This window comes from Postia placenta (assembly GCF_002117355.1).
Source record: "Postia placenta MAD-698-R-SB12 unplaced genomic scaffold POSPLAscaffold_1, whole genome shotgun sequence".
NCBI classification, from domain to species: Eukaryota; Fungi; Basidiomycota; class Agaricomycetes; order Polyporales; family Adustoporiaceae; genus Rhodonia; species Rhodonia placenta.
This window is the reverse complement of record NW_020169832.1, coordinates 1,687,130-1,713,141: the sequence shown is the minus strand read 5'-3', so window position 1 is coordinate 1,713,141 and position 26,012 is coordinate 1,687,130. Positions and strand designations below refer to the sequence as shown.

Here is a 26,012-nt window from a genome sequence, read left to right as displayed (position 1 = left end):
GTGCGGAAGGTTCTTCTGAGCATTGTTTTGCTATTGGCTGATAGCAAATCACAGTGGATCGACTACTTCTGCTCTTTCATGGACTCCGATCTTTCCTGGAGAGTCCCTCTTTTCATACAATGTGTCATTGGGGTCATCCTTGCTGCTGGATCGCTTCTGATGCCCGAGAGCCCACGGTCAGCATACCTTGTAACACTCTACCTAACCTCACTAAGTACCACTCGCATTTTAAGATGGCTCATAGATACAGACAAAGATGACGAGGGTTTACGGGTGCTAATTGACCTCCATGGTGGCGATCCCAATGATGAGATCGCCAACGCAGAATTCCAAGAAATTAAAGACCGAGTGATGTTCGAGGTTTGTCTGACCGCCTTCAAATTGCTGCCTATACTGATGTTGATGCAGCGTGAAAGCGGAGAAGCCCGTTCGTATGCCGTGATGTGGCAAAAATATAAGCGACGAGTACTACTCGCAATGTCATCGCAAGCATTCGCACAACTAGTAAGTTCTCTGGGTCTGTTACCATGTCCAGACGTTGATACCAGACGCAACGCGATTCAGAATGGCATTAACGGTAATGCACTTACTTTCTCTATGTCCGTAAACTGACGTTCCTTTCTGTTGCAGTAATTTCATATTATGCTCGTAAGTCTGCAATCGATAACTCTGTTATATTGTACTAATGTCCCATCTGGCTACAGCCCGCGTATTTGAAGGTTTGCTGCCGCACATTCCTGTCGATCCGTAGCTAACATCATACAGAGGCTGGCTGGCTGGGTCGCGATGCTATCCTCATGACCGGTATCAATGCAACTATCTACGTCTTGAGTACTCTACCGACGTGGGTGACGCGCCCTTCCCTAAATCTCAATTGATTCGATAACTCGTAACTAGATGGTATCTGGTTGATCGTCTCGGTCGGCGGCCTATTCTGTTGTCGGGAGCGATCGTGGTATGTAGAAGCTCCATATTTGTGCGATAAACAGTGCTAATCCGTGGCGGGTAGATGGCAATCTCTCTTGGTCTCACTGGTTGGTGGATGTACATAGATGTGCCAGAAACTCCGCGCGCCGTTGTGTTCTGTGTGATCATTTTCAACGCCGCGTTCGGATACAGGTATATGTTCTTAAACTATACATGCTTCTGCACCCTGCTGACGCCAAGCTCTTAGTTGGGGGCCCATTCCTTGGCTCTTGTGCGCTATTCCTTAGCTCAAGAGAACCTCTACTGACCCATCTATTCTCTAGTCCGCCCGAAATCCTGCCACTCACTGTTCGCGCTAAGGGGGTCTCTCTTTCGACAGCAACCAACTGGGCATTCAACTTTCTTGTGGGAGAGATTACTCCGTTCCTCCAGGAACATATTGAATGGCGGCTGTATCCGATGCACGGATTCTTCTGTGTGTGCAGTTTCATCGTCGGTGAGTCACCCCGCGACCTAGAGTACGGTTCACAACAACTCACTAACCCGCTCGCATATTCAGTTTACTTCCGTAAGCTTATGCATCTAATACTACTTTCACAAAATTGATCACTCCACAGTCTACCCTGAGACAAGAGGCGTGCCTCTCGAGGAGATGGATGCAGTATTCGGTGAAGGTGAGTGTCAGCAAGACCTACGCATATTGGCGCTCACATCGGTTCTTTAGAGGAGTTAGAGGAAAGAATGGAGGACGAAGAGTCCGAAAGGGCGTCTCTGGTGTCGAGACGCTCATCTCGTAGCAGGAGGTCTGGCGTCGTGAGAACAAAGCCTGACTCGCAAGGACCAGGTTTCTTCGGCCGCCTATTCGGACGTCCCGACCGCGCCAGCTACCAGCCCATCCAGGGCGATGAATAGGAACTGCCGAGGATGGACAATGCACCCGCTGAAGAACATCAGGATACTTCCCCTGACGGCCCTTCGCATGCGACGGAAGGCAGAAGGAATGCCTCATAGGAGATGTGCGACGATGTCGTGATGGCTGTGTCCCGTTTCTTGGCTCTTGCCTGTCCATCCTCACCCCCTGCAGCCCACACATTACCATCCACATCTTAATAGCACTCTCTTTACTCACAATTGCATGTTATGACCGCGCTGTTTCACTCTATATATTTGCATCCGCACGTTCAGGCGGTGGCTGACGAGCCGCCGGCGAATTTGATGTCCGTTCGGTCACGCATTCAAATTGACGATTGCGATTCCAGGCGCCGAAGATGTTAGGGCGCTTGTGTCGGCTTTGCTTTCCATTTCGTCGTCCTGCATGAGACTTCTCAGGTGGTCGCCTCCTTCATTCTGTGCATCGTATTATAGATATCTGGGCTACTCGCCACGCGTTCTTCAATGCTGTCGATACCAATCACGATTATCTCAAGTAGTTGAGGAAGACGGCGTAACAGCCCTCAAACCGACCGACTCTTTTCAAGGAGAAGATGGCCGTGTGACGTTTGTTGATGTCGGGGTACCAAAGCCCATTGCACACGCTCTACCGCAAGCGTTTCCTAACGTAGAGCACCCAACAAGCACCCAACAGCAGCTCATTTCCGCTGTATTAGGAGGGAAGGATGTCTTCTTGCAGGATCCTACTGGAACAGGAAAGTACGTATTCACTCCGCTGCAGCAATGTATTGCGTATATTTACCTCAGATACAGGTCGTTTGGTCTCGTTCTGGCACTTTTGAGCAAGGGCTGGACACAAAAGTCCGTCTTCCCTGAGCACGGACAATGGAAGAGAACAGGACCACCCGCTATTGGGACCCTGCTCATCGTACCCCATCGAGATCTGGCGTACCAGTTTATACACTGGATAGAGCTGATTCATAGCGCCATGCGTCGCCCGGAGGTCCTCGCGCAGACTGCACAGGTTATCGTCCGTAATAAGGAAATACCGCTCGCGGAACAGCTCGCTCTCCTTCACGCACATACGCCGCATATGGTCATCGGCACGCCGCCGGCGCTGCTCGACGTGCTCGAGAAAGACCCACAGGTGCTCATGCTGGACTCGCTGAAGACGGTCGTGGTGGACGAAGCGGACTATGTGATCGAAGGCACACCGAACAACACCAATGCACGCGCGAGAATAAAAGCGCTGCAGCAAATAAAAAAACACCCAAGCCCTGCGAGGCAGATCCTCGATCAGATATGGAAAATCAAGCGGAAGTTTGACTTTATAAAAGGAGAAGAGCAGATTTCGACAGGCATTATCAGGGGCGGCCCACAGATCATCGTGTCAAGCACTACTCTTCGCGCAGACTACAGGCGTTCACTTCTGAAGAGTGGATGGTTCAACAAAGGGCCTCATAGCTGGGCGAAGATACCCGAGGTTGTTGACCAGAAGTCGATCCCAGAGGATGATGACCGGTGTCGCATCGGAGGTACGGCGATACAGCATCACGCACTGGTCGTTTCAGCAGACGGGAGCGCCGCCAACATACAAATGGCAACTGGCGAGAACAGGTCCGAGACCCAGCCAAGCGCCGACCATCAAACGGACATTGCACCTGACAGTGAAGCGGTGGGCTTAATGGAAGGTGCGTGTCAGCGAGGTTTGATGTACCATGAAGATGCTCACCTCGCGTCTCGTGTGGCAGAGATGGCGCCGAATCTTCCATTCAACTCACATGCGCTAGAAGTAATCGCAGAAGCCTTTGCTCTGGACGTACCGAGTCTCGCGCTGCTTGTCTTGCCTGCATCAGCGCCATTGCTGGAGGTCGTTACCGCACTGCGTGGGTTTGGAGTAAACGCACATGGACTCAACATACACGCATCCGAAACGCGCAACGCATTCTTGATGCATAACTCTGCCGACCCACCGACGGACAGCCCTGTTCTGCTGGTCTCCACGCTCGCGTCGACACGTGGGATTGATTTACCCCATCTTACACACGTCTTTATTCTAGGCGTACCGGAGGACCGTCCGGTCGATACTTATGTGCATGCCGCTGGGCGCGTTGGTCGGTTCGGACGGAGCGGAAAGGTTGTCAGCGTCTTGGAGGCTCGGCATTTGACTGCGATGAAAAGGGGAAAGCCAGGGTGGAAAGACGAACCCAAGAAGATGCGCGAGGTTTTCAAGATGATGGGTGTCAGGCCGACGAAGCTGGACCATTTCTCGTAATGGTAAAAACCTCGGCGACCTTGCGCTTTCATTTATCAGAAGCGGGGTACCCCTTGTGCTCTTAGTGAGGATCGCCTCATGATGAATGTGGGAACGACGACGCTACGCGAACACCTCGGAGGAACGGTGTGGTACGGATGAAATTGGGTAGGGGGGCTGTCACACGCGGTCAGGGAGGCTGTCATGTAAGAGATGTATTTCATTCGGCATGTAATGGCATGCGTTATCTGTGGCGGGTCTAATGTTAGATATGCACAGAGAGAGGTGCTAGAAGGCGGGTAGGCTGACAAGAATGCGAGGTGGTGGTGCGACGATAAGCCGAGCGGAGGAGAGAGATGGGGAAGCGCGCAGTAGCGTACCCACGTGGTCGTCTTCCAGCCGCCTTCCTGCGCGGCCTCGAAAGCCCTTCCTCTGGCCGCCTCCATCTTGCCATGCCTCGTTCCCTTCTCTGACTCTCTTTCTTTCCGCCACCGCCATCCCCACCTCCCCTACCTTCTCCCCCACGATGGTCGCCGTCGCGCGCGCACGCTGGCCCTCGATCATCTGGCCATGTCTGCTCGTCGCGGTCTACTTCTTTGGCGCCGTCTCCGCTCAGTCATCCTCCACCACACTCGCCTCGACGTCGGGCTCGACTGCGTCATCAGCTTCTGCCTCCAAGACGTCTGCTGCACCTACGTCCTTGTCGCTTACCACGAGCTTTACCACATTCGCCACGACCATTCGCTCCGGGAACCAGAATATCACTGTGTCTACTACCCTTCCCCTCGTCTATAACGTCACCGTTACAGCTAACGCTTCAGCCATCGCTTCCGCGACGGCTAATGCCACGGCCACGCCTACGCCGATCACGCTAGACACCAGGATTGACCCAGCGTTCGGTGTACTTGGCGCGCTGCTCATCCTCTCGGGCTTGCCGTGCGTATTCTGGGGTCACAAGAATCGTTGGACGTCGTTCTTTGTCATCGGCCTGTACACGTTTGCCCTGGTCTGTCTTGTTCTCATACTCAAGTTTGGCGTCCTACAAGCTGTTAATCCCCCGAGCACGACCGTTCGGGGTCTATTCATGCTAGCTTGCGGAGTCGCAGGGATCGCAGGCGGTGGAATTGCCATATTCTTCTGGCAGGCTACGAGATACTTTGTGGGTGCCTGGGGTGGCTTCGTGTTTGCCTTGTGGATTCAATGCTTCAGGGCGGGTGGTTTAATATCACCGATTGGCTTGCGATGGATTTTGTACATCAGTGAGTCTCCATCATCAAGATCGGCATACATTGTCTCTAATCAGTGTCTACGTAGTCTGCGCTGCCATCGGTTTCATCTTGTGCACGCTTCCAAAGCTCCACTACCACATACTGCTTCTTTCGACTGCGTTTGTTGGTGCTACTGCTGTGATTCTGGGGATCGACTGCTACACAACCGGTGATCTCAAAGAGGTTCGTGCCCCTTCATTCCTCACACTATATGCATCAAATCTAATTGAATGTAGTTCTATGTCTGGAACTTGGGTTTCACCGCCCTGTTCCCCAAGTTCACCGGAAATGGCATCAAGTTTCCCATTAACCAGACGATGGAGATTGAGCTCGGGCTCATAGGTGCTTTATCCCTCATGGGGGTTGCGGTGCAGTTCCGGGTGCTGAAGGTGCTCCATCGGAAGTTGAAGGAGATCCAGGCTGAAGCCAAGCGGCAAAACGAGGAAGCTGAGAGGCGAGCTGCGGTAGGCCTTACCGGTCTAGAGCGGGAGAAGGAAGAATGGGAGCGCGAGCATCCTACTTTGACCAAGCATGGCCGGAATCAAAGTGGGCTATCGTCCCTGCTACTGAAGGATGGCGACGATAGGATGACGCCCTCAGACGAGCGTCCCGGGTCTTCGTTCTCCCTTGCAGCCACCCCTCGTCAGCGATATCAGTCTGGTGTCTCTGAATTCTTGGCGGCGGCACCTCCTTCCGATGAGCTCAACCGGACAGCCAACAAGCTGCTCCAGAGTCCTGGCGCATTGCCCGTCCTTGACTTGGGCACCGACATCGAGAACGACGTTCCCAAGGGTTACATTGCGGACGATGACGGCTATATGTCGCCCAGACTCACGAGGAACAAAACTCCCACAGCGGCTGAGCTGGAGGATTTGAAGCGCAAGGAGGAGTTGTTGACCGAGATTCAGACCATCCGCAAGTCAATCGAGGTGCTTAAGTCGGAGACGCCTGACCCCTCGAGCTCATCCGGGTCACGCCATCCGTCATTCGCGTCGCGGGTCACATTGGGTTATGACCTTACTTCCCCTCCCACGTCACATCTCCGCCCGCCCAGGCAGGCAGACCCCCGTGCTCGCGTGCAATCCATGGAGTTGTCCAACCTTTCACGAGGCTCCGACATTGGCGGCGCTCAGGGCAGACCGACAAGCGTACCGTTGCAGGATGATTGGGATTCGTATGTCCGTGAACGCAAGCTGCTACAGCCGCCTTCCGGCGTCACCCCGCCCATTGGCACGACGCCGCTAAGCCCTGTGCCCAGGGTGCCGATTTCGCCTGCGGTCGAGGAGGCGCTGCTTATGCGCCAGCGACGCGAGAGCACGCTATCTTACCATCAAGCAGGAGGCGTGACACCGGAGCTCTCTCCATCCGCCATCCCAGTTCAGAAGATGCCCTCTGGCATCGAAGTTCCCGTCGTGTTGCGTGGGTCGCACAGCCGGTCTCATTCGGCAGGCGGCATCCCCGTGACCATCCTTCCTCCGAAGCGGGCGGTCGTTTCTCCATCACCAAAGCAGGAGGAGGAAACAGTCCCGTGGACGACGACACGGACGCTGACTTTCGAGGAGCTCGAGGAGCGTCACCGGGAAAAGATTCGCCAGCTGCAAGAGCCTGTGACCCGCGCAGAGCAGGAGCAGCTGCAGGTCCAGGAGGCGAAGATACGGTGGGAGCGCGCAAAGGCGGCCGAGAAGCAGGCGGTCTCGAAGCGGCAGGCTGAGAAGGCCGCCGCGTACAGCAAAGAGGCCGGGAAGCCAGCCAAGTCGGGCCACCCCGACGCGTCGCGACGGCGCTCGAAGCCTCTGCAAGAGCAAAACGGCAGTCAAGGGCGCAACCGCGCACTCAGCGCGGACATACTGGCGGCGGTGCCTGGCGCCGGCTCGTCGTCGAAGCGGATGTCGATGCTGAAGGTCGAGGACTGGCAGAAGCACCAGCAGGACGTCGAGCTGGGTCTGCGTCCCGAGGAGGCAAAGTCGCGGCGGCCATCGGCCGTACCGTTCCCAGAGGCGCCTGAGCGTTCGCAGGACAGGAGACGGAACGTCTAAAATGCGCTTGTGTTTGGTCCTCTACGCAGAATATGCATCCTCAGATCGGCTCTCGTTGATCCCGACCACGATCTTGTACATTAGCGCGGTACATGGGCGTTGGTGCCGTCCGCCGCCGCATCTGGCATCGCTCCCTTTTTATGAACGGACATACGGACTGCCTGCATCGGACTGACGTACATACATATAATACATGGTTCCATCATTGTCGTGTCCTGAGTTGTTATATCCATGCCTCACCCTTGTTATACCAACTCGCTGCCGTATCAGTACTTGGAATCTAATTTACACGCTGTTGTCGCTTTCGTGCAGACTTCACTGACTGCTTTCAGCAACTCAAGTGCTCAAGCTTCAAGCTCGTTTCAAGAATTGCGTTGCGTATCCCTACTGCACTGCAACTCGATACTAACAAGTGGCACACGCGCGGGCATAAAGGGGCATAAACATCGAATCGAGTAGAGAAGGATCTGCATCTCGACGCCGGGATCTCGATCGTGAAGTGTGCAAGTGCTAGTACGTGATGGACATCGTCATGTCCTCGCCCCTGTAGATTCCCAGTCTGGGCTAGCGGCTGCCAACCTTCTCCACCCGCTCATTCAAAAGGCGTATGAAAGCAGGGGCGGACTTGGCCAGCCAACGGCTCGACCGCCATGACGATTTCACGATCAAAATCCGCCCTCCTCGACCACTCCCATGCCGTTGCGTTCTTGGAACACGGGACACTGGCGCGTACTCAAACACGTCGCAGTAAAAGCTCGGCCGCCATCTCGCGAGCCGGTCCAACGCGGATTGCGTACCCGTCGGGGGACGCGTCGGCGAAGGACCCATTCTTCCTCTCGAATTTCTTCCCATCGCGCCTGAGCAGTGTTGAAAGCGGGGAGGAGTGGGAGTGGCTCAGGACGAGGAACCAAACAACGGAACAGGTTCCGATGTCCGTGCCAGCTGAGGACAAGGTGAACGCGCTCCAGACCCACACAGGCGACTCTCTGGCGCTAGAAGACGAGACCTTGGATGTCATTGAATGTGAAGACAAATTGGGTATCCTGACGCTTGGTATGCTCACCACTGCAAGTAAAGTGTACTACCTGCTGACGCGCATCTCATACAGATCGTTTCACCTTTATGATCCCGTCCGAGCGGGAACTGCAAAATGAACTGCTCTCACCGTTCTCTGAGGGGAGTCACACGGACGATGAGAGTCTATTCCATGTGCTCTCGACACTCAGGAAGACATACAGCACCCCATGCGCTCACGAGACTGATGACGTGCGTACACGTTTTCCAGAGGGCGGGCTATTCTCTGTACGGACCGAAGAGGGTGATAATGTTCTGGAATACGGGAACGCGGGCTCGCTGGTTTATCGCGGCATGCGGATGGCCATTGATATTTTGGATTTGGGGTTGTAGCAAGGACAAATGGTCAGCTTGATAGTCGTGATAGTTGTCTGAAAGCAGAGCCCAGAAAGTAGGACTGATCCCGAAGGTGGTTACAGAAGGCATTGGGACATGGATGCCGTGGATGCCGGGTGTGCAGGACCCCGGGGCAGGGTGGCCGGGGTAGCCCACGGGGTCACGGCGGTCGCTATATAACAAAGGCGCGTGGGTAAAAATTCGTTTTCTTCCCACTCCCACAGTCGACATTTCCCACAGCTTCAGTTGGGTCTCTATAGACCAAGTCCGTTATGCGAACTATCCTGCCGTTTGCTTCGGATCCCCTTCACCTCCAGATGGCCTCGGTCACCACTGCGGGTCCTCAGGACCACCTCGTCCCCCCAATACATCAGGACTTATCGCGTTCGGCTACCCCACAGCAGCCAGACCTGAGCTTGCTTGTATGATCTACCATTGCTCGTGTCCTGGTGACATGCCTGACGCGCTTCAGGTCTCGAATCATCATGCATCTCTAGCAAATGGGCAACCTGCAGGCTCTCCGTCCACAGACCAAACTATCCAGTCCATACTAGAGGTAGCCAAGCACGTATCCGCTCCCAGTAACGGACCGCCAATACCTTGGAACAGTCTCCCACCACCGCCGCCACCGGAGAATAGCAGCGGACCTGGCCCGTCAACACAATCGCAGGTACGCGTAACTTACGCTCCGTTTCTCCATTGTTTGACAGTATGTTCACAGCGAGCAAACGTGAAACGCAGGCTGGAGGATTCCGACGCAGAGAACCCTCACAACAAGATTCGACGCGTCGTACAGGACCATGTCTCGCATGATCCTGCTCGGGTGATGCCCATGACGACCGTGATTTGTCTGCACGCTGCGGTTGCTCAGAAGTCTTATGGCACCGAGAAGCGTTTCCTTTGTCCTCCCCCCGTGGTCCACATCGAGGGGCCAGTCTGGAATATGAAGAACCAGCAACTCGCTATGGCTGTCCTTACCGAGGCAGGGGAGCGTTCCTTTGAGCAGAAAGCGCCGCTAGACCAAAGTCTCACCGCCAGCTTCAAATTCCTGCACGTCTCGGGGACAGCCAAGACAAAGAGTTTCCAGCTTTCGCTTGACATCGCGGAGCCGCCCGCGACTAGCGCTGATGGCTCAGAGACCGGTAATGGGCGTATCTGGGCGTCGTTCGACTCTGCGCCCGTAACGATCATCTCAAAGCCATCGAAGAAGACGGCTAAGACGCGTAGCGTCTCTTCATGCATCCTCGCTGGAGGCCCCGTCTCGTTATTTAATCGCATCAACTCGCAGACTGTACGGACCAAATATATGACTGTTGACAGCGGACAATTGTGCGCGAGCAACGTTGCATGGTCTGCATTCAATGTAAACGTAGTGAGCCGCCCTCCAAATGCAAGCAATGATCCTGGTCCCCTCGGTACGTCACCACGTGACCCTGGAATTATGCTCGCCATCATACTCACGATCTCCCAGCTGGTCCTGGACCGCAGACGGTGTTATATGGCAGCAAGGTTATCCTTTCCGACACGGTCACCGGGACCCCAACCCCGCCCTTATTCATACGGAAAGTCGATAAGGGTAGAATTGCTACCGATGACGGCGGTCCCGTCAGTCAGATGCAGAAGATTGCGTTGCAGCGGGTGAACGCTGACGGTACTCGACATTACCTTTCTGCGGCAGGACCTATGTCCGGCCAGCCTGGTGTACCCGTGCCGCCTACACCGGGCCTTGCGAATCAAACGGGAACGCATCCACTCTTATTCTCGATACCTCGGGTTCGCGAAGAGGTCAAGGACAACCAGAACGTGATAATCGACGAGGTCGACGACTATCTGTGCTGGACGATTGTTGGAATATGTACGATGTGCTCCTCCCCTCTTGATGCGAGTTCATTGCTGACGCTCGTCAAATCTAGCTAAGTTCCAGTATACTTTCTTTGATGCGTTTGGCCAGAACAGCAAGATCCCTGATCTCCCGATCACACCGTTCCCGACCCTCTTCACTGCGCCCGTGCATCGATTTGAGCGCGAGCGTGGCACTGAACAACTGGAGCTGACTGCTTCCAATTTCTTCTATGAAAACCCAGCGACGGGAACGGTCGAGCCACTTGACGTCTATCTCGGCCCTATTGGCCCTTTGCATATCCGTATCTTCCACTCGTCGGTCCCGGTGGGCCAGGTACCAATGCCTTTCATACATCCTGCAATGCCTGGCGAAGCCCCTGTAGACCCCAGTGTTTCATCATATCCCACGGGCAGGCGGCCACCGGGTGCCATCCATGGCCCACTTACTACGACTGTGCTTGTTGACTTGCCTCACAAGTCGGACGTCATGAAAGCGCTCGAGGAGGACGCGGTCCCGCCGGCTGGCGAGGGCGGAGACGTCGCTGCAAATAGGACGCAGTCGAAGGTGGAGAGGCTTTCAGGGCGGAGCCTTCCTCTGCTATTTATTCGAGCCTTTGACGGAGTTGGGTACCACTCCGGGCGCGCGGTAGCCTGCGAGTATATATTCAAGGATGTTGATCTCCTCACTCCGCCACCGGGCGAAGATGGCAGAGAATGGGTTGCGGAACAAGCGGCGCAGGCCGCGGAGAACAATTTAAACAGCTGGGCTTTCAGGGTGCTATGACGAAGGGTAAGGGGGACCGCATCGCTTATGTATATCTCGTATCTGCTTTCCTCGTTGGCTTTGAACATTGTTGTGCTGTGTCGTGTAGGTTTCCAGTGCAATCTAGTGCGTTATCAATCGCGTGTGGTGTGCGGCTGGATGGGTCCGAGGGGGAGCACGTTGGGCCGGCGATTGGCTTTTGTCAGGGTGACGGACGGATGATGTGTGGTTTTTGACGGTGTGAGATGGAATCTGGCCTGTTCCTGGCCGTCCGCTACGCCCGAGGGCGCCGCCTGGAACGGCTGCTGGAAATAGCTGCCTCCTAGATCGATTCCTGCGGGCCGCTCTGCGCTCTATCGCCCTCATAAAAGCAACGGCGAGGCTGAATACGCAGTCGTATTTCCCCCATCGTTGATCATCCCCGCAACCTTTGGTCGCAGAAGCACGTTCCTCGGCGTTCTTACATCACGGTAAGCATCGATAGCGCCAGATGTCAGACATCCCCATTTCCGCGCGCGTCGCCCCAGCACAAGATATCCCAATCGTACCATCGTTGCCCCTCTAGCTCCGCTCCGTTTAAAAATCGTCCTCTATAAATCCACTGTTCGCGAGCTTACTCGTTTGCCCATCTTCACCCTGTATCCAGCAACCATGGCCGCCCCCATTTCCTCCCGCATGCAATGGTTTGCGTCCCAGCAGACCTCCCAGGCCCCTGTCCCTACTGAGGAGACCAAGTATCACCGCAAGGTACGCGATTTTGTGTCCCCTCGGTCCCCCTCGCGCTGACGTCGGTCCATAGACCGCCATCATTGCGACTATTGGTATGTATGCGTCGGGGAATGCTGCGAATTGCGCAAGGTTTGACTTTGAACATACCTGCAGGCCCGAAGACCAACTCCGTCGAGATGCTCGGCAAGCTGGTCCGTGCTGGTGTCAGCGTTGGTGCGCCATACAGTCTATGCGTGCTGCTTCGCTTTTTCTTATACATAACATACAGTCCGCATGAACTTCTCCCACGGATCATACGAGTACCACCAGAGTGTGATTGACAACACCAGGAAGATGGTTTCTCGTAAGCACGAAGCCCTATTTCTGCACTAAATGTAGCATTGACATGGGAATGTAGAGAACCCTGAAGGCCGCCCCGTTGCCATTGCTTTGGACACGGTAGGCAACGCATACAGAGTCGTCCAAGTTCGGCCTAATGATGTCATGTCTGCAGAAAGGCCCTGAGATCCGCACGGGTAACATGCGCAATGACCAAGATGTGAGTGGCTTCTTTTACGTTTCTCGGGACAGGGCCCTGACTAGATCTGAACACGCGCTTAGCTTAAAATACCGGCTGGACACGAGTTCATTGTCTCCACTGACCGCCAGTACTACAACATCTGCGACGACAAAGTCCTGTTCGTTGACTACGTGAGTGTCACCATATTACCGACAAGCTGGCGCAAGAATGCTAAACACGATCTCCACAGGAAAATCTGCCCAAAGTTACTGCACCTGGCAAGCTGATTTACGTCGACGATGGTGTGTATAGGGTCTATTATGCAAGACGTGTCTGACACGCTGTCTGCAGGTATCCTGTCCCTCCTCGTCTTGTCCATCGACGGCCCCAACGTGCGAGTCCGCGCCATCAACAACGGCACGCTCTCCTCGCACAAGGGTGTCAACCTACCGAACACTGCAGTCGATCTGCCCGCGCTCTCCGAGAAGGACAAGGCAGACTTGCGCTTCGGTGTGAAGAACGGCGTCGACATGATCTTCGCGTCGTTCATTCGTCGCGCGGAGGACGTCGAGGACATCCGCCAGGTCCTCGGCCCCGATGGCGCTAACATTAAAATCATTGTCAAGATCGAGAACCAGCAGGGTGTTGACAACTTCGACGAGATTCTCAGGGCGACTGACGGTGTCATGGTCGCTCGTGGTGACCTCGGTATTGAGATCGCTCCCAGCCAGGTCTTCATGGCGCAGAAGATGATGATTTCCAAGTGTAACATGGCAGGCAAGCCCGTCATTGTTGCTACTCAAATGCTTGACGTGAGTGGTGGATACTACATTCTGCGCTGCGCATCTGACCAAATTGTGCTTGCAGTCTATGATGGTGAGAGATTTCGAAGTAAATTCATGACGTCTTATCTGAGATGTGTCCGCGAAGCAAAACCCGCGACCGACTCGTGCTGAGGTCAGCGACGTTGCTAACGCTGTGCTTGACGGCTCCGACTGCGTTATGTTGTCCGGAGAGAGTGCCAAGGGAGCCTACCCGATTGAGTCGGGTGCGTCGGTTCTTCAGTGCGCTCCCGTTCATACTGATTATGACGCGTTTGCAGTCCTCATGATGGCAGAGTGCTGTCTGCTCGCGGAGACGATGATTTGCTATCCTCCCTTGTATGACGAGCTCAGGCTCTCTACTCCTCGTCCCACGGAGACCGTTGAGACCGTCGCCGTCGCCGCTGTGGGTGCTGCGCTGGAGCAGGGCGCTAGCGCTATCATCGTCTTGTCGACGAGTGGCAACACTGCGCGCCTCGTATCGAAGTACAGGCCGCCTGTGCCCATCATTACCGGTACGTAACACTCTAATCTGACGCTTCTTGGCGCCGTCTGATCTATCCAAAATTTCCAGTGACTCGCAACCAGCAGACTGCGCGTCAGATCCACCTGCACCGCGGCTGCTACCCATTCTGGTACCCTGAACCCCGCGGCATCGAGGCCCACCAGTGGCAGACTGATGTGGGTGACCTTCTATCTCTCACCCGCGATAATCCTGACCGTGTCGGTTTTCACAAGGTGGACAATCGTATCCGGTTCGGGCTGCGCAATGCGCTGAAGTTGAACATCATCAAGACGGGCACCACGGTTGTCGCGGTGCAAGGCTGGAAGGGTGGACTTGGTCACACGAACACGCTTCGTGTCCTCTCCGTGCCCACAGATCCCGCCGACCTCGAGTTGCAGCCGCTCGGCGCGTAGTTTGCTGGAAGGTTTGAGAGCGTGTATGTAAAATGTAACGAATAGTGCCAAGCAAAATGAATAGACTCTTGTACAACCTTCTGTATATGCTGGTCTAGCGCGTGAATGTAGCGACTGCGCGACCTGGGCGTTTCCTCGAAGGAGAGATCATCTCAGAGGGTCCACGTGGCAGGGCAAATTAGCCTGTGCAGGTGTGTGACAGGATCGTGTCTGCTTTCAATACAGCTCTCTCCCCTCCTAGTCTATAGCCATCCTATTTGTCGCGCACTCGTCTCCTCGTTGGTGTCGTCTGCCAGCTGTGCGAGCTCGTGCCCAGGATGTCCTCCGTCTACTTCTCGCAGAACGGGAACAGGAATGGGTTCGCGGAGAAGACACACTACAATGGACTTCCAACACACTCCTCCGCCGTCCGTGAAAAGTGGCAGCGACACCACCCCACCTCATCCTGGCTGATACCCCTATCATTACCCATACCAGGCGTCCGCACGCGCCGCCTTCGCATAATTGCACCCAACCCCGCGCGATTGCACCAGTTCAGCGTGACACGCTTCGGCCGCAGGAGAGGCCCGCTCGTCCTGTTCGTCGGCGTCGTCGTCGCGGTGTTCACCGTGTTCGCGCTGCATAAGCGCTTCGCGACGCAAGAAAAGAAATGGCCGGCCCTCTCGACGGGGGAGCCCTCCACGCTGGTCTACCAGCCCGAGGACCTGCGACGAATATGGGAGTGGGAAATAGCCGCTGGGCACTATCCTAGCAGTCGCAAGAGTACGTGCTTCGTGTCGTGACGTGTACAGCGTACTTCATCTCGTCGATGCAGTTCCAAAGCAGCTCGCATTCACCTCACCACCACATAACCCCGCGCTTCCTGCACGGAAATCCGCGACCCTACCTTCGCGGTACCGGTCACCGATCGTCCAGGACACAGTTGGTATGGGTGCCAAGCGCGTATACCTCGACTTACAAGCGAAGCTGCCCAATGTTGCATATCCTCCAAGGCCAGTACCTGGCAGTGTCGCAGACTTGGATGTCATCATGGACTACTGTGATTTCTCCCAGAACAAGGTATGACGATCAGTATACTATCAGGCACACTTGTTCATATGTCAAACTTCCAGTACGTGCGGGATTGTCTCGAAGTGCTCCGGCTGGGCGGGGGGCTGGATAACCAGGCCAGAGTAAGGAGAGGCAAGATGGATGACTGGAAGTACATCTATGTGGAGGATGGTGTATCCGACAATATCACGGAGCCCGACGCAATGCTCAAGCCAAGCTACGCACTGCCCCAGGGAGAGTCGGAGGTCAGCAAGGACTTCACCAAGAAGCGGGGTGGGACTTGGGAGCCTCATTTGAGTCTCCCCCCCGCCCCGAAGTACCGGCCATACAAGGACCAGGCCGCCGTCTGCGACGAAGAGAACCCTCGCGTATTCCACATGTTCTGGACGGGCCCGTTCACAGATAAGCCATATCTCGCGTTATTGTCTTTCCTCTTCACGCAGAACCTTGGGTTGCACCTCGACTCCGATCATCCTATTTCAAATGTTTGCCGGCCCAAATTCTGGTTGTGGATCAGTCCTGGGCCGGCTGCGGTGCCTCCTGGCCCAAATGCTCTGAAGGAAATGTACGACGGCCTGAAGTCCAGCCCATGGGCATCACCATTCTTACACCCGCGCTTCAAGGACATTATCCAATTCAAGCTATGGAACACAACAGAACAGCTCGATGGCGTGCCCGAGCTCAAGGACGAGTGGAGAGCTCTGCGCGACAGTCTGTTCAACTCGGGCGGGTGGGTCGAGAAGGTCTCAATGGATGACCCTGTTGCAGCGACTGGCCCGACCGCAGTACTTTCAGGGGTAAAAGGAGAAGGCGCCACTGCAGCTCAGCCTCCGGCGCCGACCAGTAAGGCCGGCAACGACGCCGATGACAAGGTGAATCGTGTCGGCTCGAAGTCGCCTCAGCAGTACGACAAACTGTCTGTCATTCTATCCGACATGGCGCGTTTCATTCTCTGTCATCGTTTCGGCGGCATCTACCTCGACGCCGACACGATCTTCCTGCGCGACTGGGAGGAGCTATGGGGTTGGAGGGGCGCGTTCGCGTACCGATGGTCGCGCCTGGAGAAGTACAACACTGCCGTCCTCCGCATGAACAAGAACTCCCCCCTGGGCACGTTCCTATTCCGCACCGCGCTTAAGAACGGGTTGGACTTCCATCCTATGACGGTCTCGCGATATACCAAGGATGCGTACTTGGAGGGTCTGCTCTTGCGTCTGCCCGATGCGCTGTTCGACTCGGCGTGGTTGAACACGGAGTCCTACCAGCGCGAGCGGCCTCCACAGCCCTACTTCACAGAGTAAGTTGCGGAGACATTGTACCCCAATTAGGGCTGACGTGCCGGTAGGTTTGGGGACTTCTTCGAGACGCCCAGAGAACAGGGTGCCGCGCCTGCTGCGCTGGGCTTTGACGGGTTCTTCAAGGGCGCATACTCGTACCACTTCCACAACTTTTGGTAAATGTTTTCTATCCGTGAGCGCCCTTCCGCAGCATTAACCATAATTGCACAGGTGGAGGCCGTTTGACGAATACCGCAACTGGCCCGACCTCGGCGAACGCTTCATCAACGGCGAGCGCATCGCACGCGCATCGATCGCCTCTGAGCGGGGCGTCGTGCCGCTCGACGAGGAGACCGTCGCCTCTGACAAGCGAGATCTCGACTGGTCGACCGTACTGAAGCGGACGTTCGAGTCGTACATCCGCGGCGAACGGCCGAACATGTACGGGGAGTGGCTGCACTGGTGAGCGAAGCGCGGGATTCGCGCTCGAACTGAGTTTGGTTAAGCGTGTGCGCGGGCTGGCGATTGGGACACTAGAGTTTGCACTGGGTATGCGGCTCATGTGAATACATGGCGGCGTGTCTGCTGGACCAAAGACACTACATAGTCTCGAGGATCTTCGTTTAATGGCTGCACTACGTCGCGCTACTATCACACTACCGCTATGCCCTCTATGTAATGTAATGGATAAGAAGTTCCTCATGTTACGTCTCGGAATGGGCCATGCATCTGCATCAAGTGGGGGACTCATGGCATGCAGACGATAAGTGTCTTCCCAATTCACTTGCATATGTACTACCCCCGCATACGAATACAAATGACGTCTTCTACTTCTGCTTCTGCTTCTGCGCATACCGCTTACCAGCCGATGGTCCGATAAGGCATCACTTCGATGCAGCCCTTGCTTGAGCAGTGTCAACTGACTGCTTCAATAGCGCGATGACCTGCTCGGGCTCTGTTGCATTGAAGATGGCTGTACCCGCGACGATCACATTGCTCCCTGTGTGAGGGGGGCTTTGAGAATTGCTTGTCAAGGTATCGCAATACGCGGAACATTACCTGCGTCCGCACATTGATCGATGGTCTTCGGGCCCACACCGCCGTCGACCTCGATGTCCTTGTCGGGGAAGCGAGCTCTAAGTTCAGCTACTTTGGGCACACAGCGTTCCAGGAACTTCTGGCCGCCGCGACCTGGACAGTGAGGAGTACCGTGAGCGCTTATCATGTCTGCATTGAAAGGAGAACGCGCACCAGGGTAAACCGTCATGACAAGGAGCATGTCTGCAGCTTCGCCTATCTCATCTGTAATGGCGGTGGACGGCGTGTCAGGCGAGATGGCGACACCCGCCTTCATCTTGCGCTCATGGATGGAATTGATGAGCGAGATGGGGTCCGCTGTGGTATGCGACATTCTATCACTCAAACGGGAGGCCACCTGGGAGTATTTTACGTACATGTTGCCTCTATATGGAAGCAATACAGCTTGCCGCCTGCGTCCGCAATGTCATCAACCCACTGGGGATGTGAGTGTCAATTCGTGCGAAGCGCCGGCGCTGCGAGGAATGGAATACCTTCTCCGGCTGAGACACCATCATGTGGCAGTCCATGAAGATTCCTGGAACACCCTTGGAGACACATGCCAGTATCGGTGCGCCTGCGGACCACATTAGGGCTGCACATTGCGCTGCGGACCACATAGCATAAGTGACATACCCATCGTGATGTTGGGGACGAAGTGGCTGGTGTACGAATAGATCAGTGTTGGACTACTTGGTCTGCGCGCGGCAAGATTTCACCCGTCCATGACATCTGCAGCGAAACCCCAATGTTAGTATGATGGGAGACAAATTCGGGGCATGTTGTGACCGACCCATATGCAGCCATTCTGCGCCGCCCTTGATCATGCGCTTACATTCTGCGGTAAGCACACCAAAGTCGGAGGCGAGGACGGAGGGGGAGATGATTGCGCGGGGCATGGTTGGAGGTCAGATCGAGGGAGCGGCCGCGGTGACTTCATCGATCGCGCAGGAAAGGCGCATGACCGACATCGGCGATCGGAATCGGGGCAGCGGGTGCGGCTATGCTGCGGGGAGCAGTGCCGCATTGAGTGCACACTGCCACAGCGGTAATCCTGTCTGCTCCACAGCAGCGCTTCCGCCGGCTCCAAGTCCACCCCAACGACCAAAAAGTATATAACACCTGCCATCCCCACTGTCGAGGGACATCCACAGTTCTATTCACGCCATGTTCACCAAGACTTCCCTCCTCTGCGGCCTATTCCTGGCGCTCACTGCTCTTGTCTGCGCTAATCCCGTCGAGGAGAAACGTCAAAGTTAGCTCCTGTCCTGTCTGATTCTCTGTCCCGATTAACGCCGCGTTTCCACAGTTGGCTCTGTATTTAATTCGCTCACTTCGGATGTCGGCTCCATTGCTACTGAAGCGACCTCAGCAGGTAAATCCCATCACGTCTTCCAAGATTTCGTTGTCTGACATACTGGCAGCTGGGTCGATCTTCACTGGCGCCACCTCCTTTGGTGGTAGCATTGCCACCATTGTGACTTGTGAGACTCGTCGATTAAATTATTTATAATGAGGTCGAAACTGAACAGTCGTCGTTGCAGCGGCGGCCGGGCATGCCTACACCGTTGTCACCTCGGCCGGCGGTGAAGCCGTCACATTGGCGACAAGTGGTGCCGGCGTTGTTACTTCCTTCGCGGGTTCCGAGTACACCGTCGCGACCAGCGCGGTTGGCTCTGACGTCTCAAGCAAGATATCGGTTGCAGCGTCGAGCGGCATTTCATCTCTGGTCTCTGGGTGAGTGTCTCGTCCCACCGGTGCTCGTCTGTATCTTTACCTTCTTCATAGCGCACCTTCTACCTCTTCCACTTCTCCTTCTACTTCGTCGAACGCCGCCGTTGGTACTCATGCCTTCAGTGTGTCCACCCCACTACTCGCCAGCGTAGTGACAGCGTTTTGTGGAGTCTTCTTCGGAGCTTGGGTGACTTTGTGATGTGGACACTGCGGGGATCGATCTATTATTCATCACGTCTTGTTGCTTTGAGGGTCTATCTGCCTCCTACATACGTTACCACACACTTCGACCTTCCACATGCTTAGTTTTATATACAGCTTTCAGCACACGTTTTCAACCGTCAGGGAAATAATACGATGACGTTGATGATGCAATGCTCAGTGATCTAGCACTCTATTAGTACATTCCAGGCAAGTCTCGCAGCTTGAGGATAGGCCGAGGCGCGCTGCCTAGACCGACCTGGTCTTGAAATTTATTCGCGCAACACTTTCGCCAAAAGATGAGAGTGAATGTCGTCTACTAAGCAGCGCATTACATTATGACTGTTTACTCGTCTGTCTTCGTCAGGTCCTTGTTGACCTAATGGTAGCAGAGTTCAGTTGCGATACACAATCTCTGTAACGGGTTCATGTACCTTCGGGTTGAAGAAGAGCGAGTTCATGCCCCAGGGGTAAGGACCGGAGGCTGTGTACACACAACTGTCCAGCCAGTATCATTATTACGAGCAGCAATCAACTCACAACGCTTGTTCAAATACTCGTAATTGGGAGTCTCGGGGAGTTCGCCACCGTGCTCTGCTCGGATGTGCTCCTGATGTTCAGCATGCTCCGTCTCGACCTTGTGTACCCAGAGCGCGGTCACAGCGACTGCACACCGTTAGCGCGTGTTTGATCCCTAGACTGAAACGTGCTCACTGGCTGGAAGGCAGAAGAAGAAGCTAACGACGCATGGCGAAGTACGTGAGTAGGAAACTAGCAAAATTATATGTCGTCAAACCTGATCCTGCGCCAGAGGGCGGCGGTCTCTGCAGGCGGAATGGTCAGGACACTTCATCACCAGAAAGCGCGTCACTGTCCGTACCAGCCGCATGCGACCTGAGGGCAGCCTGCTTATCCGCCCAGTTCGTCGTCATCAGGTCAGCGGTGGTGTTGGCATATCCGCGGGCACGGGGCAGTGCGCGCAGGGCAGCACGGCGGGCAATCATCGACATGGTGTTCAGCGGATTTCTACAGTCTCAGTGTAAGGAGAAATACGGAAGAAGACGCGAGGTCGCGAATGGGCGAGGGCTGCTTACGTCATACACTGCACGTGCACCGAGATTGCACTGACGCGTCTCCTCAGTGCAGGAGCAACTCGCAGCTGCAGCTTCCGTACACACAACTTCGATGGTCCGTCTACAGTCCTCCGCCGCCGGCGTGCTCGCGCTGCTCACCGAACCAGAGCCGCTGCTGAAACAACATGCGCTGAAGAGCCTGAGCTCGATGGTGCCCCAGTTCTGGGCGGAAATCTCAGAGCATATCACTCTCATGTGCGTGGTGCACGCCTGTTCGTGTCTTGCGCCTGACAATTGGTCCTTTCAGTGAGTCGCTGTATGAAAGCGACGAGCTCGCCCAGGGGGCACGCGATGTCGCTGCTCTCGTCGCGAGCAAAGTGTATTATTACCTTGGGGAGTACGACGAAGCATTGTCCTTCGCTCTCAGCGCAGGGAGCGCGTTCGAGGCAGATAGCCGCGTGCCTGGAGCTGAGGAATATGTAGAAACGATTGTTTGTGAGTGTCTGCTCCTTTCCTCGCAATCTCTCAGACGAGCTCAGTGCGTTCCACCACTGTTCAGCCAAGGCGATCGACAGGTACATCGGGGCACGCACGGCGGAGCAGTCTGCGCAAGCCAAGATTGATCCTAAACTTCAAGGGATCATTGAGGGTATTTTTAGACGCTGTATAGCGGATGGGGAATACCGACAGGTACGTACGCCATCGTATGCGCCGGCGGATCGTCTCCCTCACAACTCTGTCATAGGCAATAGGCATTGCCTTAGAGTCCCGACGCCTAGACGTGATACAACACATATATGAGGGCACGCGTGATGTCAGCCTGCTCTCGTACACTATGGACGCCGTTCTTGACACGGGATTCCCTCTCGTATACCGAGACCAAGTCCTTCGTTTCTTGCTCCCTCTATTCCCTCCGCCCACTAGCGAGACGAAGTCACCCCACGTTCACTCAATCACACGTCTCCTCGTGACCCTCAGCGCACCTGAGTTGACCATACCTCTTCTGACATCGCTCGTGCCGAAGGACAGCCTCCTGGCGTATCAGATTGCATTCGACTTGGTGGAAGGTGGTTCACAAGACTACCTCGAGGCTATCAGGAAGGACTTGCCGGAAGGCCAGAGTGTGAGTTGTACAGACCTCCGTGCCTACGCATTTATTCAGACCTTGCACAGGAGACGAAGGCGATTTACGACAAACTGCGGAGAATATTGCTGGGTCAGGAATCCATCAAACTGTACCTCGAGTTCTTAAAGCGTAATAACAAGGTTGACATGTTAATTTTGAAGAACACAAAGGTAGGTTACGTTCTGCTATTGTCGGAAGGCCGTCGTACTGACGTCAAGCTAGGACTCTCTGGAGCCCCGGTCATCAATATACCATGTCGCACTCAGTTTGCAGAATGCTTTCATGCACTCGGGCACGACTTCTGATGTGTTCCTGCGCGAAAACCTAGAATGGCTGGCTTTAGCATCAAATTGGGCAAAGTTCTCCGCGACTGCTGCTCTTGGTGTCATTCACAAGGGTCATTTCGAGGAGAGCATGAACATTCTCGGCCCGTACCTTCCGCAACAGGGTGGCCAGGATAGTGGTATTCCTGGTGCGGCATACTCAGAAGGCGGGGCACTCTACGCTCTCGGTCTCGTAAACGCTGGTTTCGGTAGTGGGCGCCAAGTTGAGGGGTACCTGCGCGACACATTGAAAGCGGCGCAGAACGAGGTCGTGCAACACGGTGCAGCTCTGGGTCTGGGTGTGGCTGGAATGGGCGGCAAGAACAGCGAGACATACGATGAATTGAAGCAGACGCTCTTCACCGACTCGGCGATTGCTGGTGAGGGCGCTGGCTACTCGATGGGTCTCATTATGCTGGGAACGGCAGATGCTGCTGCTGCGGACGAGATGTTGCAGTATGCACGGGAGACGCAGCATGAGAAAATCATCCGTGGCATTGCAATCGGCTTGGCCTTCATCTACTACGGAAGGCAGGAAGAGGCAAATGGCATAATTGAGACCTTACTCGGTGAGAAGGTGAGCTTGAGTTCTTTTGTGTTACCTTTCATTTTACCTTTTTAATATCTGGGCGTAGGATCCTATTCTGCGATATGGTGGTGTCTACACGCTTGCCCTTGCATACGCTGGCACGTCCAATAACACGGCCATCCGGAAGCTCTTGCATATCGCTGTGTCGGATACGTCAGATGACGTCCGCAGGGCCGCCGTTACGTCGATAGCGTTCCTACTCTTCAAGAATCCGGCGCAGGTACCACGGATCGTGCAGCTTCTCAGTGAGAGCTACAACCCCCATGTACGATGCGGTGCGACACTTGCTTTGGGAATCGCGTGTGCGGGAACGGGTATGCAGGTGTGTCTCCGAGCTACAATCCCACTGCGAACCGCATGCTAATGTATCCTGTGTAGGATGCCGTTGACATTCTTGAGCCGTTGACCAAGGATGGCGTCGACTTCGTCCGTCAAGGCGCCTTCATTGCTCTGGGCATGGTGTTGGTTGAGCAATCCGAAGCCTCAACACCGTCGCTCGCATCAACTCGGGCCTTGTACTCGAAGATTGTCGCGGACAAGCATGAGGATCCAATGGCGCGCTTTGGTGCTGCTATTGGCCAAGGCTTGATCGATGCAGGCGGCCGGAATGTCACCATCAGCTTGCAGAGCCGCGCTGGCAGCCGTAACACGAACGCAATAGTGGGAATGGTACTGTTCTGCCAGTTCTGGTACTGGTACCCGCTGGCGCACTGCGCGTGTCTTGCGTTCGATCCCACTGCCATTATCGGGCTCGACGGTACATTGCAGGTTGGTGAATACTAATTGTCTGCGATGGTTGGATCTAATAGGATGATCTGCAGGCACCGAACTTTGAATTTGTTTCGAACGCAAAGCCGAGCTTGTTCGCATACCCGGCGCCGATGAAACCCCCAAAGAAAGAGGCCGTCGCAAAGGTCGCGACTGCAGTATTGTCTACCACTGCTAAGGCAAAGGCAAGGGAAAAGAAAAAGGCTGTGGCAGAGGGAGCAGAGGCAATGGAAACAGTAAGGCCCCTACCATCCGTTGCAGAAGCAAGTACTTATGGCTTGCGTAGGATGACAAGCTCGACGCTAGAAAAGACAGTGATGTCGAGATGAAGCCCGAAGAGCCTTCATCGTCGACGCCGAAGCGCAAGGAGCCCTCATTTGAGAAGTTGTCCAATTTCGCGCGAGCTGTTCCTGCACAAATGCCCTACATCAGCTTCCCTGCAGACAGCAGATATCAGCCAGTGAGAGCTGTATCAACCCGCAGCGCACCGATTGGCAAGGGTCACAAAGCGGCCTCCAGATCCGCTGTCGTTGCAGGCCTGACCTCAGAGAGATATGCTGGTGGAGGTGGTATTCTTATTCTACAAGACCTACGTCCTGAGGAGGAGCCCGACTACATCGAGTTTGAGACGCAGACGATCATCGCTGCAAACCAGGCAGTGCCAGTATCTGACGATAGACCAGCACACGTATCCGAGGGACGTCACATATCACTGGATGAGAGTGCACCTGAAGCCACTCCCCCAGAATCGTTCGAGGTATGTTTCAAGTGAACTGCTTTCAAGTACACGCTCTCATATATACTATTTACAGTATCCTTTTGATAATGACACTTAGTGTTTTCTGTTTCCATCGGACCCTGTAATCGCATTGCATCATTTTGCTCTTTCATTGCGTGGTTGAACTTTCTCGGTCGACCGGATCGCGAGGACCATATGACGAAGCTGGTGTACCGGTTATAGTTTCCTCACCCCATCATGCTGAGTCATCTATCTGCCACTGTAAGTCTATGTCAATGTCAATCGTCAGTGCTCTCTGCGTTTGCCATTCCCATCGTCATCCGTAATGGCGAGCCTGGTCCGTGTCGCGATCCTTGATGATTATCAGCGTGTTGCTTTCACGTCTGCCGATTGGTCTTCTATTGCAGCTCGCATCTCAGTCGATACCTACACCGACACAATTGCCGACGAAGATGCCCTTGTCGAACGCCTGCTGCCGTATACGATCGTATGCGCGATGAGGGAGCGAACGAAATTCCCGGCATCATTACTGGACAGGCTGCCCAACCTACGGCTGATTGCCACCACGGGGATGCGAAACGCCGGAATCGACGTCGTCCATGCGAAGAGCAAGGGTATCATTGTTTCTGGGTCAGGGGGCAGAGGTCATTCGACCTTGGAGCACATATGGGCTCTCATCCTGGCCACGGCGAGATATGTCGCCATCGAGCATGTCAACGTGAGAAGCAAAAAGGACCCTTGGCAGTCCACCTTACCAACAGGACTTGCTGGGAAGACTCTGGGCTTAGTGGGGGTCGGCAATTTAGGCTCAAAGACGGCCAAGGTGAGACTTTCCGTACATCTGGAGTGATGCAGACAAGTTCATGCGTACTGTGTAGATTGGCAAAGCTTTTGACATGGAGGTCGTCGGGTGGTCGCCTAATCTGACGCCACAGCGAGCGGCCGAAGCCGGTGTGAAGTACATCGCATCCAAGGAGGAACTTCTCAAAATCAGCGATGTCGTTTCACTTCATATGGTGCTCTCAGAGCGTACCCACCACATGATTACCGCCACAGATCTATCCTTGATGAAACCGACTGCTATTTTCGTGAATACGTCCAGAGGTCCTCTTGTCGAGGAGTCTGCTCTAGTGCAGATTTTGCACCAGAAGCGGATTGCCGGAGCTGGATTGGATGTGTTCGAGGTTGAGCCATTACCTCTCGACCATCCTCTCCGTGAGTTGGACAATGTCACTCTAACACCTCATATGGGATATGTGAGCGACGATAATTACGGTGTGAGTTTGCATCGACAGCAGCTTGGGTCTCTTGTTGATCATAACTGCCGTGCGCGCTAGGCATTCTGGTCGGACACCGTGGACAACATCGCGGCTTTCCTGGCTGGGAAACCCAAACGAGTACTGGCTTGAAATCCACGGGTCGCCGGTGGAGCATGATATTTTTCTTCGTTCGCGCACGTCGTTTCCTACGTATCGAGTACAGGAAACATTGCATGAGATATTGAATATTTGTATACACTGTTGGTCTATGCGTAAAGCCTTTTCAAAGTCTGCCATCGTGAACCAAATCACTGTGGCTGCATCTTGGTGTACTCCGCAATTTCGACAATTGTGTTGTGACATCATGTGACCGTGACTCTTCACGCGCTAATCTTTGTCGAGTCTGCGCGTCCCTCTTCTCTTCAGGATACTCTTTTC

General features: G+C 54.7%; 11 protein-coding genes across 11 annotated transcripts; 8 read left to right on the top strand and 3 right to left on the bottom strand.

The window, feature by feature from the left end:
* Positions 1–159: 159 nt before the first annotated feature.
* Positions 160–1,174, top strand: POSPLADRAFT_1129004 (hypothetical protein; the record flags this gene model as incomplete). The annotated part of the gene is made up of 5 exons (XM_024483795.1): positions 160–348; positions 409–577; positions 766–844; positions 898–955; positions 1,010–1,174. The coding sequence occupies 5 exons, from the start codon at positions 160–162 to the stop codon at positions 1,172–1,174; spliced, it is 660 nt and encodes a 219-aa protein (XP_024344156.1).
* POSPLADRAFT_1130087 (hypothetical protein) lies at positions 1,141–4,093 on the top strand (the record flags this gene model as incomplete). Its single annotated transcript, XM_024483914.1, has 4 exons — positions 1,141–1,423; positions 1,545–1,601; positions 2,358–2,577; positions 2,632–4,093. 4 exons carry the CDS (start codon positions 1,141–1,143, stop codon positions 4,091–4,093), a joined length of 2,022 nt encoding a protein of 673 aa, XP_024344155.1.
* Positions 4,094–4,598: 505 nt separating this feature from the next.
* Positions 4,599–7,688, top strand: POSPLADRAFT_1064047 (hypothetical protein; the record flags this gene model as incomplete). The annotated part of the gene is made up of 4 exons (XM_024481754.1): positions 4,599–4,768; positions 4,790–5,331; positions 5,387–5,523; positions 5,577–7,688. The coding sequence occupies 4 exons, from the start codon at positions 4,599–4,601 to the stop codon at positions 7,374–7,376; spliced, it is 2,649 nt and encodes an 882-aa protein (XP_024344154.1). The 3' UTR covers positions 7,377–7,688.
* An 884-nt stretch (positions 7,689–8,572) lies between these two features.
* Positions 8,573–9,384, bottom strand: POSPLADRAFT_1037963 (hypothetical protein). Its single transcript, XM_024477301.1, has 3 exons — positions 9,259–9,384; positions 8,870–9,208; positions 8,573–8,795 (listed from the first exon to the last, which is right to left on the bottom strand). Exons 2-3 carry the CDS (start codon positions 9,015–9,017, stop codon positions 8,599–8,601), a joined length of 345 nt encoding a protein of 114 aa, XP_024344153.1. The 5' UTR covers positions 9,018–9,208; positions 9,259–9,384; the 3' UTR covers positions 8,573–8,598.
* POSPLADRAFT_1176152 (hypothetical protein) lies at positions 8,573–11,412 on the top strand (the record flags this gene model as incomplete). Its single annotated transcript, XM_024488400.1, has 6 exons — positions 8,573–8,795; positions 8,870–9,208; positions 9,259–9,456; positions 9,508–10,192; positions 10,258–10,641; positions 10,700–11,412. The coding sequence occupies exons 2-6, from the start codon at positions 9,059–9,061 to the stop codon at positions 11,410–11,412; spliced, it is 2,130 nt and encodes a 709-aa protein (XP_024344152.1). The 5' UTR covers positions 8,573–8,795; positions 8,870–9,058.
* Positions 11,413–11,804: 392 nt separating this feature from the next.
* On the top strand, positions 11,805–14,442 carry POSPLADRAFT_1176148 (hypothetical protein). The gene is made up of 15 exons (XM_024488399.1): positions 11,805–11,861; positions 12,038–12,138; positions 12,191–12,212; positions 12,274–12,333; positions 12,389–12,463; positions 12,518–12,558; positions 12,614–12,658; positions 12,721–12,810; positions 12,870–12,921; positions 12,971–13,431; positions 13,487–13,495; positions 13,550–13,667; positions 13,722–13,955; positions 14,015–14,121; positions 14,179–14,442. Exons 2-15 carry the CDS (start codon positions 12,043–12,045, stop codon positions 14,356–14,358), a joined length of 1,590 nt encoding a protein of 529 aa, XP_024344151.1. The 5' UTR covers positions 11,805–11,861; positions 12,038–12,042; the 3' UTR covers positions 14,359–14,442.
* A 233-nt stretch (positions 14,443–14,675) lies between these two features.
* Positions 14,676–17,392, top strand: POSPLADRAFT_1072311 (hypothetical protein; the record flags this gene model as incomplete). Its single annotated transcript, XM_024482507.1, has 5 exons — positions 14,676–15,120; positions 15,173–15,417; positions 15,471–16,705; positions 16,754–16,861; positions 16,917–17,392. 5 exons carry the CDS (start codon positions 14,676–14,678, stop codon positions 17,149–17,151), a joined length of 2,268 nt encoding a protein of 755 aa, XP_024344150.1. The 3' UTR covers positions 17,152–17,392.
* A 58-nt stretch (positions 17,393–17,450) lies between these two features.
* POSPLADRAFT_1068447 (hypothetical protein) lies at positions 17,451–18,680 on the bottom strand. Its single transcript, XM_024482299.1, has 8 exons — positions 18,556–18,680; positions 18,482–18,494; positions 18,399–18,424; positions 18,257–18,339; positions 18,140–18,200; positions 17,937–18,080; positions 17,745–17,876; positions 17,451–17,685 (listed from the first exon to the last, which is right to left on the bottom strand). The coding sequence occupies exons 1-8, from the start codon at positions 18,659–18,661 to the stop codon at positions 17,570–17,572; spliced, it is 681 nt and encodes a 226-aa protein (XP_024344149.1). The 5' UTR covers positions 18,662–18,680; the 3' UTR covers positions 17,451–17,569.
* Positions 18,681–18,929: 249 nt separating this feature from the next.
* On the top strand, positions 18,930–19,876 carry POSPLADRAFT_1072309 (hypothetical protein; the record flags this gene model as incomplete). Its single annotated transcript, XM_024482506.1, has 5 exons — positions 18,930–19,017; positions 19,072–19,137; positions 19,187–19,246; positions 19,307–19,499; positions 19,551–19,876. 5 exons carry the CDS (start codon positions 18,930–18,932, stop codon positions 19,693–19,695), a joined length of 552 nt encoding a protein of 183 aa, XP_024344148.1. The 3' UTR covers positions 19,696–19,876.
* Positions 19,877–20,043: 167 nt separating this feature from the next.
* On the bottom strand, positions 20,044–20,707 carry POSPLADRAFT_1051497 (hypothetical protein; the record flags this gene model as incomplete). Its single annotated transcript, XM_024480176.1, has 6 exons — positions 20,044–20,076; positions 20,132–20,181; positions 20,238–20,363; positions 20,412–20,434; positions 20,494–20,521; positions 20,578–20,707. 6 exons carry the CDS (start codon positions 20,705–20,707, stop codon positions 20,044–20,046), a joined length of 390 nt encoding a protein of 129 aa, XP_024344147.1.
* A 175-nt stretch (positions 20,708–20,882) lies between these two features.
* On the top strand, positions 20,883–25,724 carry POSPLADRAFT_1042584 (hypothetical protein; the record flags this gene model as incomplete). The annotated part of the gene is made up of 13 exons (XM_024478135.1): positions 20,883–21,025; positions 21,078–21,265; positions 21,330–21,460; positions 21,516–21,893; positions 21,944–22,066; positions 22,119–22,796; positions 22,855–23,130; positions 23,187–23,576; positions 23,630–23,812; positions 23,863–24,337; positions 24,723–25,138; positions 25,194–25,592; positions 25,653–25,724. The coding sequence occupies 13 exons, from the start codon at positions 20,883–20,885 to the stop codon at positions 25,722–25,724; spliced, it is 3,852 nt and encodes a 1,283-aa protein (XP_024344146.1).
* Between the last annotated feature and the right edge of the window lie 288 nt (positions 25,725–26,012).

Bases quoted from the DNA above. Each gene is read 5' to 3' on its own strand.
- POSPLADRAFT_1037963 (XM_024477301.1), bottom strand. From the start codon at position 9,017: ATGTCGACTGTGGGAGTGGGAAGAAAACGAATTTTTACCCACGCGCCT. The intron at 8,796-8,869 runs CTGTAACCACCT...TATCAAGCTGAC, and splicing joins CATCCATGTCCCAATGCCTT to CATTTGTCCTTGCTACAACC.
- POSPLADRAFT_1176148 (XM_024488399.1), top strand. From the start codon at position 12,043: ATGGCCGCCCCCATTTCCTCCCGCATGCAATGGTTTGCGTCCCAGCAG. The intron at 12,334-12,388 runs GTGCGCCATACA...CATAACATACAG, and splicing joins CCGTGCTGGTGTCAGCGTTG to TCCGCATGAACTTCTCCCAC. The intron at 14,122-14,178 runs GTGGGTGACCTT...GGTTTTCACAAG, and splicing joins CCCACCAGTGGCAGACTGAT to GTGGACAATCGTATCCGGTT.
- POSPLADRAFT_1068447 (XM_024482299.1), bottom strand. From the start codon at position 18,661: ATGCCCCGCGCAATCATCTCCCCCTCCGTCCTCGCCTCCGACTTTGGT. The intron at 18,201-18,256 runs GTATTCCATTCC...TCACATCCCCAG, and splicing joins TGGTGTCTCAGCCGGAGAAG to TGGGTTGATGACATTGCGGA. The intron at 18,081-18,139 runs GTACGTAAAATA...CGCATACCACAG, and splicing joins CTTCCATATAGAGGCAACAT to CGGACCCCATCTCGCTCATC.